The sequence below is a fragment of the Gymnogyps californianus genome, chromosome 27, assembly GCF_018139145.2.
Source record: "Gymnogyps californianus isolate 813 chromosome 27, ASM1813914v2, whole genome shotgun sequence".
Classification (NCBI taxonomy): Eukaryota; Metazoa; Chordata; class Aves; order Accipitriformes; family Cathartidae; genus Gymnogyps; species Gymnogyps californianus.
The window spans coordinates 598,781-611,079 of NC_059497.1; the positions used below are offsets into that span (position 1 = coordinate 598,781).

Below are 12,299 nucleotides of genomic sequence, written 5' to 3' on the forward strand. Positions count from 1 at the left end.
CCGTTTCTTACCCCGCCGCAATTGCAACGCAGCATTTCCGCATCGAAGCTCAGCGCTCGCGCTCCTGCCTGCCCAGCCATGAGCTGCAGAAGAGCACGTTGAGAGACCTGCACCTTCTCCAAGCGGAGGGGAAGGAGGATCCAAGAAGATAGCTTGATGCCATGGCTGGAGAGGACTCCAGCAGAACACTGCAGAAGAAATCAGCCGCCACGGACCCCCAGAGGCAAAGCCTGAGGCTGGTCACAGCCTTTCCCCCTTCCCCCATACCAGCACGCCCCATTTTGCCCACAGAGCATGCAAGAGCTGACGAACTCTTGCAAATGGCAAACAGATGGGTCCTGGCAAAATGGTTCCCGAATCGCATGCTACATCCTCGCCTGCATGCTAAAACAGTCCTTAATAGAAGAGACACAATTTGAATCCCAAAACATAATAGCGAACATCGAATTGCTCTCAAAATACAACTGTGAAACAATCCTAGTCCAAGAGAAATTAATTTCTCCCTAAATGTTTTATCAAAAAACCCTCTGGCACGGGCAGTGGGGGCATTTCAGCAGACACTCAGCACTAAATACATTCCTTTATATTCTCTACATTCAAAGCTTGATATACAGGCTAAACCACCAAGTATCAGTGGTTGTTTTTCAGAGCAATTTCTGTCAGATGACTGCACAGATCTCCCAACTTGTATTTTTAAAATTCAAAATGGCCTTCGGTGTTCTTCACAGCTCAGAGAAACTGGCCGATGATGTATACTTCAAACTGCATTTAATTACCAGGAGATAAACAACACTGGAACATACCAACCATTCATTTTTATTTCTAAGACATAAGATCTTTATTCATATTTGCACTACAAAGAAGTGAAATGTCTAATGGCCAGGCCTAAAAATGCGTGTGCATTTTTAGTGGGGTGGGTGAGGAAGGGAGCTTGTTTTTTCTTTTAAATGACTACGATGTTTAGTCTATGATGCATCCTGAGTTGAAAACTTCTGAAAGTGTTTTTATATAAACTTGCAATGGTCTGCAGACAGCTACTGAATGTTATAAATCTGCAAGCCAAGAAGCCAAGATGGAGTAAACATCACCCCAATTCACATCTTCCAGGTGCTTGAATGATTGTTTTCAAGAAAAGTGGTTTCTTTAAAAAAAAAAATATTATTTCTGATTTCCAGTTCTGGATTTCGTATTGTTAATAAGCTTCGTAAATCAACCCTGGAAACACCCAGGTTGTCTCTCGCATCTGCAGTTACGTTCTCTGTCGCAGCATTTGCAGCGGCCCTCGGGCAGTCATCCCGCACCACGGCGGCAGCCCCGCAGCACAGCACGCCGGCGCGCGCGAGGGCGCAGTCGGAGGGCCATGCCCAGCAGGACAGCTCGCTGCACCCGCGTCGAATGTCACTCCTGAGCAGCTGGGAGGCACGTAAGAGCCGAGAAATGACCAACGCACCCTGCAAAGCAAAGACGGCAGGCTCCACCGGGCCAGAGCTTGCCAAACAGGCCACCCGCGGGGCACAGCCCTCCCCAGGCGCGCAGCCCGTGCACGCTCCCTGCGCCAGCGACGGCTGCAAGGAGGCCCCGGGCCCTGCGCTGCGGCAGGGGAGCTCTTTCAAAGGGTCTGTGCCCACCTTGTCCTCACACCCTGTCTCAGACCGCCACGTCTTCAGCCCCGAACAGATATACATTTATAGTCCGTCAAAGGAAGGATGGTAGGATTGCCATGTCCCCACTTCACCTGAGAAGCCCAGGTGATGTCCAGCGGCATGTGAACATTCAGGGCTGCAGGGGTTTCTGGGCAACTTTGGTGGAAATTTCCACAGTCCCCCCATGACATTTACACAGTCAAAAGGGGACTTGCTCCCATCTCAGCTGGGTGCACTTGGAGGGGACGAGCTTCACCCCAGCAGAGGCATCCACAGCTGCAGGGCCTCCACAGGCTCCTACAGCTCCCACTTGGCTGACAAAAAGACAGAGTTGTAAATAACATCCAGCACGAGGGAAGCATTCCCGTATCTCCAGTTTGAAGGTATACTGGGACCAAATTAGAAAAAAACTGAACATCTGTGCCTTCCCACACACAGTTATTAATTAGCACATACAAGTCACTAGAATAGTAAGCGTTACAAGGCAAAGTTCAAACAATTACTGAACCTTGTTGAACCCAACTCCAGCACATCACACGCCTGAAGACACGTTTCCTGCTATCAGGGATTATCTGCTGTGGGTTACAGCCTCGTACTTGTGCTGTGAGAGAAGGAGCAACAAACTCCTAATCCTGCTCTTCTGTACCGTTACTGCATATTCCCATTCCTCATACTTATTTCCTTTGTGTTGTAATTCCACCTTTCTCTGTCTCCGTGCACAAGAGTTTTTCCAGGCTGACGATCTCTTTCTTTGCATCTCCTCTACTTCTGTCTCTGAGATAAGGTGAGCAGTCGTCCTCAAAGTACTCCCTAATACTATTCGCCAAAGTTGGCAACACCAGCTTGTGACTTGCATCTCCCACGTTCCCCACTGGATGTGACCTGCCCCGCACGTGTCGGCTCAGGCACCTGCGCCACAGCGGAGACAAGGTGATGCTACCAGCTTCTTCTGAACAGCCAGTGCCAGAGATGGTCCTGGACGGTCCCAGCCTCACCAAACCAACCCGGTTTTGTACAAGCGCAATGCAACTATTGTTGTAGTCAGATTTTGGGTTAGGTTCTCATGTTAGGGCAATACTAGTCTGGATTTGTAAGAATGCATGTTCTCTATTTCCAAATGCAGTGGATTTAAGAAGAGACAACTTCAGTAACAGACAATTCACACAATCACATTAACCTTGTTGATTGCCTTTACCACCTTTTTGAAAGATACTTCGTTGTCATGCAGATGGAAATAATGCATTTCTAGACCAGACAAAAACCAGAATACTTCTGATGTTTATATAGCATCCACAATCCATATTCATAAGACACCAGCTGTTAGTCCGATTGTGTTTATTACGAAAAGTCAGTAATGAAACGGCACTGAGGCGGAACACAGTAAGGATCAATGTTCAAGTGTACCATGATCTAATAGAGCTAGAATTCAAGCTTTATGTTTTTTATACAGGTAAACTGAAGAGATACAGCAATCCAGAGCTTAAAGGAATTAACTTTTTAACCGTATCTCAGGAAAATAATTTACAATGGATCAAGCTATACAAACTAGACTACTATTCAGCAAGTGAAGAGTGACACAGGATGGATAGTAAACACGCTAGTGATTTTCAATTTGAAGAAGTTACATTCAACTGAAAGCAACCAACAATTCATGAAAAATTACAGGCTTGAGAAACATATATATTGAAAAGTAGCTTTAAGCAAGCGTTTTTAAAGGTAGCTATGAAAACACACTTTAAAAGCTCACTGTCAGAGAAAACCCAGAGTTATGTCTAACAACCTTGGTGTGCTTTGCAAATGAAATTACATTTCCACATAAGATCATTACTTCAATACGTTGCATTTGCATATGACAAAAAAAGCACAGTGATATAAACTTGAACAAAAGATAGCTATGATTGTATTTCATATTGAAAGCTACGCCTAAGCTAATCACAGAACACAGCTATATGCAACCACCCAGATCTGCATCTTAAACAGCACTGAGGGACAGCTTGTACATAGATTTTAACATCCAGTATGGAAAAAGTTACATAAACCCCAGCATCCCTCGACTTGCTGCACCCACAGTGGCAATCCCCTTTTCTGCATTAGCACCTTTACAGTCTCCTTGATACCACACTGACAAATACCCTTCCTAGGATACTCCCCTTTTCACCAAAAGTATATGCTCTTGCTTTTAAAACTGAGGAGCTTGGAAGCCAGCCCATCATATTCAACTACTGCTGGTATGTCACACCTGGGAGCAGCTCCCATTCCCACTGTGGCCCACTGAGGGCCCAAAAAAAGATTAATTTAACACAGATTCAAATACCAATTAGCAACTGAGACGATGAATTACTTAGGATTCTGGTTTTGATGATGGTGTGACAGATCAATACAAGTCTGCAATCTTCCTACTGCATTTTCCCCTCACTTTCTGTTCAGCAGAACTAAATAAGGAATTTATTCTCAAATACAAAGAGATCATATTTTTCTTAATCCAAATCTAGTACTCTCAGGAATACTATTGCTTTGAAGAAGAAAATTGTTCCCATTCAGGGAACAAGACGTGATTTAACTAACAGCCCATGAACACAACAAGATATTTCTTAAAAGGAGGCATCATGAATCAAAAACAAGAACCAGAAGAATGAATTCAAAGACCTTAAAACAGAGCAACAATCAAAACTAGCGTAATTTTTTCAGCTGCCAATTTGAATGCACAATCCTTGTTATATTTTAAGATTTTTTTTTTTTTAAGAACTATCAGCTGAAAAATACCTTGAAGCAGATGTTTCAATAATAAAGGAGCACAGTACACAGCAAGTTATACAAGCACAGCTTGTTTACTTCAGGAATTTTCTAAAAAGTCAGTTCAGTTTTAAAGTGTCTTTGTTTTATTAAAGCAAAATGAAAATTCTTTAAAAAAAATTAAGCAAATTGTATCTTCTGAGAGCTATAAAAACCAGCCATTTTCTACAACTGACTAGCATTTCATTAAAGCCAGCCAAGAATTCAAGAGCAATACCTAGACAAAAATTACAAAGACAAAATCTGCTGTTGAAATCATGGCTTCTAATAAAGGTTCATGTTTATTTCATTCTTGGCTTCATTCACATAGAAGAGAAAGCATCCTGCCATTGCAGAGTAGTGGCAAAATTAGTTTCAAGGATTTTAAACAAGTTCTATGCTGGCATGTAAATCTAAGCTTTTTTTTTTTTTTTAAATAGAAAAGCAACATAAACATATGTAAGAATTTCAATCAAAACTGTCTACCTGAATGAGAAAATTTCCTTCCAGGAATAACTGGAATACAAATGCTCGATCATTCAGTCCTAGCAAAAGTCTCATTCCCCTAAAGCAGGGGACAAGGACACAGAGGAGGTGGGTTTGCAGAAGAACACCAACTGCGCTACCCGCTCTGCTGCCAGCTCCAGGTAAATGCCAGCCTTACTCTGCGCTACTCTACTGGGTCTCTCCTGAGACACATCAACGAACGGTACAGGGAAGAGAACGGCTCTCCTGAAGGGAACAAAAAAGTACAAATTAAAACCATGGTGTTAAGCAGCACAATAGCAAAAGCCACATGAGGCCTCGTTATCATTTGAAACTAATACGTCAAGAAAGAATAGAATAATTAGAGCACATTTATGGTGAAATCATTAACGCAGTACTCATCGCAGTAAAATTTAAACAAAGGAGTATGCGAAAGGGAAAGGCAATATGTTCTACACCAAGAATAATATGTTTATATAAAGATGAATATGAGAAACAAGATTATAAATTACATGCACATACTAATACCCATCCCTCGGCAAGTGCTTGATAGTCCTCTGCATCCACACATCTGAGACGCAAGCTAATAGCTTTTTGCGCAAGGCAGCTCTCAAACTGCTGTAGGACACACCACTGCTACTGCCAATGCTTTAGAGAAATGACAGCCTCCAGCAGAAAGCATTTCTTGTTCAGTTTTCTTTTTCAAGACTGCACATCTGTCTTCTGCCCAGTTTCATGAAACTGGGATACCCTACACATTCATTATAGCAACCCTGAATGTTTTGGGCTTTTCTTACAGTGTGGTAAAATGAATCAACCTTTCCTTCTTTTGTATAAAAATGGATCCATTCCCCACGCACTCTCAAGCAGGGAGGGCAGCTTTCCACACCAGCATCCAGCAGCCCCCCACCTAACGCGCACCAAGGACTGAAGGACCTGAGCTGGCTGCCTCAACTCCTCAGACTAGCAGAGTAACACATTAGTCTGTTTAATCACCAAGCTGGCCTACTGCCAGCTTCCAGAGAAACACAGAATTAGGGTAATGCCTTTCCTCCGAGAGGCAAAATTATCCTAGTGTGTACTCTGATCTCTGTTTTAACACGGCACATTTAGAATTCATCTGATTTTGCGAAAACAGCCTCGGAGTGCGGCGTGCCCTCCTCTCTGCCTTAATTGCCAAACATGCAAATGTTTACCCCCACATGGAGGCTTTGTACCTACCTCAAGCACAAGAAAAAATGTAAATGAACCTTATATACTCAGCTTCGAGTATTATGTCTCAAGTGCTGAATCCTGATCTGAGTCACTGTATTTGTCATCACCGTTTTCATTCATTCTGCTTCAGAGGAGGGACCCCCATGCACAAGCAGACTTCTAAACACTGCCATTAACTCCTGTTGGTAACGGAGGCATTAGGGATTGATCACCATGCAATTTTACAGTCATGTGAGAAGACGCATCCAGCAATAAGTTGTCTTCTCGTAAGCCTGTACTAGATTTTGATCAGGAGAGCATTTTGGCAAGATAAGGCCTTGCTAGCTTCAAGATCCTCAAGTCTCAAGAGCATTACAGGATTTAGTGAAAGATATTGACTCAAAAAAAAATCAGTTTGGTACTGAGAACTTCAGAGTATTACATCCACCTGTCAGTCATCTCATTCTCTGTACTAATGCATCGTAATTCAAATAAAGCAATAGATCTGAAGTAGTTAGAGATGTCACGTTGAAAGGCTGCAGACTATGTGTGGGCTGAGCACACACAAAGCATCAGCTTTGGACTGTGGTGTACTGTATGTATTGTAAACCACATGAAGGACTGAAAAAAATAAAGATCCCATGAGTTCTGTGAGTGTGAGCTGGGAGTCTTCCACGTGCCCCAGCTGGGAAAAAAAGAAAAATCAAAGCACAAACTGACAACTTACTGCAGGCCAGGCAGTCCAGACTGGACGTAACAAATGCATGCCCCAGTCGGAGGAAGAACTCCAGCCATGACTGTGAAAGTCAGCTATGAAACAAATATATAGGAAATCAAGGTTTAATAGTTTCAGGAGCACCAAGACTATTAGAAAAAATTAGTCTAAATAGGACTTTTCACCATTTTAAATCTTGCTGCATTTTTTGATTAAAGATCAGTTTTGAAGCAGTGGAGCCAACATGCATTCTCTCAATAATCCAAGGGATGAAACTATCTGCTCTGGAAGCATTTCTCAAGTGGAAGAGCTACAAGACTCTGCCCATTTCTTCCCAGATGCTAGTTATAGTGGCCATGAAACCATAATAATTGCCACAAAGTAGCTGTATTCATCAAAGCTCCTTAGTTTGGAAGGAAAACACATTCCTTCCTACGTAGTATCTGGCAACTCAGGCTGCAGAAAGAGGAACTTGCAGATAATCAGTAATTTTTCTTACTTTAAGTCTGCAACGTAGTTTTGATGTATTTTGGCTACCATGCTGCTATGAAGAAGGCATTCACAGTTACATTGATGAGTATTCTAGCAAGCAGGCTCGCCTGCACATACAAACTTCTTTGTGGCTAAATCTGAATGCCATATGCAACTAGTAGGTACCTTTAGAGGATTTACTTAGCACTCAGAAGACAATGGATTTGACTAAAGCAAAATGCTTTAGTTATTTCTGTTAAGGAAAAAAAGAACCTGCAGCAGCACCAGCTAGTTACAAGGCTAATGTACTAATCCGAGTAACACTGGACAGGGAAGGTCCTCAAACCACACGGCAGCCATCGTTTGGATGCATGTAAGCAGGCAATTAGCTTGAAACCAGCACTTATCAAGTGTGGCTAAAATACAAATGCACACATTATGATAAGCCGGCCTACGTTAGCATGCGTGCACATACATACAAATATCACATTGCAGAAAAAGCCTTATTTCTCTATACTGCCGTTTTGCTCATCTGATCAAGATGATGATGAATTATACAAAAATAGAGGTTTGGTTATAATCTCAAACATCAACTAGAATGAAGGGATCTCTAACTTTTATTTAGACAACTCAGATCCCAGCATCAGTCCCAGTGTACTGGCAGAGAGCTGAAGACTGGCCTTCTGCAGACTTTGCTATGTCAGCCCCTGCTGATACTGGAACCGAAGATTTTCCAGCTAGCCTGCATGCGCCTGAGCCAGGCCTCGTCTGGGGCACGGCGGCGGCACCGACGACACTCATCCCCAGCCTGCGGCACACTGCTCTTGTTCTCTCTCCTTGGCAAGTAAGGACAGAGCAAGAAAGGGAAGGACAAATTTCTTCATCAACAAAATGGTCCATCATTTGTGATGTGCAGTTAACAGATGGTGTTCAAATTAACTTTCATATCTTTCAAGTGTCTTATCAAACAAGACTAAACAGCATCTTGAAATTTCCATTTTAAATTTTCTATGAGCTTGCTAGAAATATCACAGATAGATTTCACTGCTGTCAACTAAAGCTGTTGCTGCCTCTAATGAAGGACTACATCACTACTTGAAATAAAGCAGTCCAGTCCCCCGACATGCTGTTCAAGGCCACTGGGGCACCTGCACAGACCTCACCTGGGAGACAGAGCCAGCTCTTAAACACCAAAGTTGCCCTTCTAAAATGCGGAGGCAGACCATGAGCATCAAGGCCCTATATGCACCCTAAAATCCAGAGACAAGGCAACAAATTCCTCGCTGTTGTGGTAAAGACCCCTGAAGTTGGATCCCCTCAGAATTCTGTCCCAATAGCACTCAAATCTGAAGAGCCATCGGGCACACAAAGGCCTGCTGGCAGAGGCACTCCATGCCTTTCAACATGATGGTTCATTTGAGAGAGCAGTTTTGACTGAAGCAAAACATGAAACACAGGACCTTGAAAACCAGTAATGCAATTACGGGTCTCTGAGAATTCAGACATATTATGAGCGTACCGTGGACTGCCAGCTCCCCAGCCCTCGCTCCCTTCACCACCACCACCCACACAACCCCACGCATCTTCCCGGCTGCCTTCCAAAGGTCAGCAACTCTAGCTTGCTCTGGATCACAAGGGGTAGAAGGGAAGCCAAACTCAAAGTCACAGGTCTTCACAGGGAACGCCTTGTCAACAACTTTCCTAATTGCATATACCCTAACTGGAATGCTGCCACTGAGCGCTACTGTGCCAATCTTGCAAACAAACAACCAAGAAAAACAGTATGCTTTGAAATACTGTATTTAAGGACACTAAGTCTAACACAAAATTACTGCAAAAATCATCTGATGTGGTAAATAAGCTTGCAATATGTTCCAGTATGGGAAAAATTGCTGGATCTGAAGCTTCAGTTTGATTTGTTCCAAAAGTTATATAAAATCAGCATAAAAATGCTAGTTCTCTTTTTACAACTCAACCTAGCGTTCAGTTTACAAGCTCTGGATGACTATGCTAAACAGCACAGGTCTTTGCAAGACTCCAGCAGTAGTTTTCTTCTGCTGAGAAAACCGTTCCTGTATTTTAACCAGTTACTAACCCACAGGAGAATTCTGCTCTTATCTTTCAGCAGCTACACTGCCACACAACGCTCGCTCGGCGAGAGCCTTATTCAAGGTCTGTTGACACTTTGCTGAAACTCTACTTGAAAATCCACTGCACCAAAATACTTCAATTTGATTAAACCAACTGGTGAACCTTCAAAAACTAACATTTTCTTCTAAAAAGCAACCCCCTCTCCTCATTAGATAGTATTTATTCACATGCCCAAGAGTTTCATTCGTAACTACAGTTTTAACCAACTTGCTGGAATCGGACGTCAGTCCTGTTGATCTTCTGGACCCTTTTCCCATTGGCACCGTATTCCCCACCTCCTACCCCTTCCACACCACCAATGACTTAAGGCACAGGCAACACACTGCTGTTTAGTACTTCGTATCTGGAACTCCCAATGAACATCATCCGGCTCTGGCCATTTTCTACTATTCATGGTATCAATTTCTTCTAAATATTTTCTGCCAGTTTTAACTTGACAGTTTGAGACATCTCTCTGTTATGGAAAGTCCCAGTACAGGAGTACCCCTATTTCCCTCCATAGTAAACACAAGAAGTTCCTTTGATCTTCTAACTATAGTTTCATCTTCCACAAGCTTTCTCTTTTTAAAAGAGATTTATTATTATTTTCTATCTTAAACAATTTGTTCCTCAATTTTTTTTAATCCTCTTATTTTGCATTTAACTTGCAGCTGTTTGCTCTTTTATCTCTTTTATATTTTCTTCATTCAGACGGGATTTCCAATTTTAGAAATAAAGACATCTTTCAAAGCCTACCAGGCTTCTGTAGGTGCTTTTAAGGTGTGGGTTTGGTTTTGTTTTGTTTTTTAAATTGTTTAACAGGTGATATGCATCAGGACCAACTGCGCAGTCTCTATATAGAAGATGACTTTTCATTAGTGGTCAAATGAGGAAAATCTGATTTAAAGTATGTATAACCTAAAGTCAAATAGCAACCCAGCAGTTATGAAAGAAGTACAAGACAGGTGTTAAACAGCGAAGCTGTATAAGAAATATTACAGACTTCAGTCATGGAAATACCGATATCACTTGGGATTCAGAGAAAAATGGTTTTACCAAGGGCAGTTTCTTTGTGCACATCACGCTCACACCTGGACTGTCTGACCAAGAAAGCGGTAAATCTGAAGCTCGTTACACTGTGAATCATTGCTCACGTGACTGCAGGTACCACTATTCAGCATTAACTTGACATTTGACAGGCATGTTGATAAAGAAGATTTTACCACAATGATCTGATATCATTAGCTAATTAAAGTGCACTCAAAATTAATCCAAATCGATGGAAAAAGAACACCCAGAGTTTGTTCTTGGTGTCTGTCTCTGGCAAATTAGAAACCAACAGGAGACAGCGATGGCATCCTCACAAGCCATGCTCCCACCCTCCCTAGTCCCGAGCATTTAACACCGACCCTTCGCCCGCCTCTAAGCAGCAGGTGATACAAACACCGTGAAAAACCACGAAATGCTGTTTCTTCAAGTTGCGGACCCCGAACTCTGGGGACGGCCGATGCCCAGCTGCCAGCCAGCCGCTGCCGCCCGCAGACACGCGGCGGCGGGCAGGGACCCTCCCGGGAGCGACCGCGTCACCCGAAACCTCCGCTCAGCCCCGTCAGGCGACCGCCGCCCGCTCCGCCGAGCCCCGCACGGGTGTCACAGCCACAAAGGGACCCGAAATACAGCGGCGTGAAACCAAGCGGCCCCTCACCCCCGGGCTGCGCTCGGGTGCCGCAGCCGCCCGGCACGGCGGGGGCAGGGGCGGCCGGCAGCGCCCGGGGAGCGGGCCCTCGCCCCGCCGGGACAGGCGCGCCCAGCGGCGCCCCCGGGCTCGGCCACCGGGACGGGCCGCGGCCCGGCGCGGGCCGCGGCGCCGGCGGCAGGACGGAGCCGCCGGCCCGCGGAGGCCAGCCCGCTGCCGAAGCCGGCGGTCCCCGCCGGGCCGGGGCAGCGAGCGCCGCCCGCCAGCGCCGCCCCGGGGCCGGGGCGGGACTCCGGGGCCCCGCGCCGCCCGCCGCCCCGCTCGGCGGAGGCGCCCTCCCGGCGCCGAGCAAACTTTCCCAGCCCGGCACCCGCCCCCCCCCCCCGCGCCCCGGCCCGCCGCCGCCGCCGGGCGGGCGCTCCCGCACCCCGCCGCGGCCCTCCCGCCGCCCCGCAGGGCGCCGGCGCGGCCGGGCCTACCCGCGGCCGGCTCGGCGGCGGCGCGGGCAGCGGCGCGGCGGGCCGCGGGTCCGGCGGGCGCGGCGCGGCCTGCGGCGGCCGGCTCACCTGGGCGCACGGTCTTGAGGCGCACGGGCTCCCTGAAGTGCCGCACGACGGCCAGCGTGTCGCGGTGCGTGAGGCCGCTGACGGGGGTGCCGTTCACCTCCAGCAGCACGTCGCCCGGCGCCGGCGCCTTGCCCGAGAGCAGCGCGGGGCCCGGCGCGCCCTCGCCGCCCGGCGGCAGGCGGCCCGCCAGGTAGGGGAACTCGCCGCGCTCGGCGCCGCCGCGCAGGAGGTCGGGGTCGGGGCCCGCCGGGCCGCCCCAGGAGACCACGCACTCCTGCACCTTGCTCAGCCAGTGCCGCTTCTTCCGCAGCGTCTTGGACATACCGCACCACGGGGCGCCGCTGCCCGCCCCGCGCCGCCGCTCCCACCCCGGCCGCGGCTGCCGCCCGACTGCCGCCCCGCCGCGGCGGCGCCCCGCCCGCCTCGCCCCGCCCCGCCCCGCCCCGCCGCGCGCGCCCCCGGACCCCGGACACGGCCCCGCCGCGCGCCTCCGGCCCCGCCACGCCCCCGCCGCTCCCTGTCGGCAGCGCTGGCCACGCCCCCCCCGGCCGCCGCGCCGCCGGCCCCCCCCGGGGCGGGGCTTGCGCCGTCACGGGCAGCGCGGCCGCCGGCCCCGAGTTCCCGCG

At 47.4% G+C, this 12,299-nt stretch overlaps 1 protein-coding gene across 5 annotated transcripts in view; it reads right to left on the bottom strand.

Moving 5' to 3' along the window:
- The window catches only part of MAGI3 (membrane associated guanylate kinase, WW and PDZ domain containing 3), a 74,144-nt gene extending 62,149 nt beyond the window's left edge, over positions 1-11,995 (bottom strand). For all 5 annotated transcript variants that reach the window (XM_050911327.1, XM_050911326.1, XM_050911325.1 and 2 more), the window contains exon 1: positions 11,674-11,995. In XM_050911327.1, the coding sequence (XP_050767284.1) occupies positions 11,674-11,995 (322 nt within the window). The remainder of the gene's footprint in view (positions 1-11,673) is intronic.
- Between the last annotated feature and the right edge of the window lie 304 nt (positions 11,996-12,299).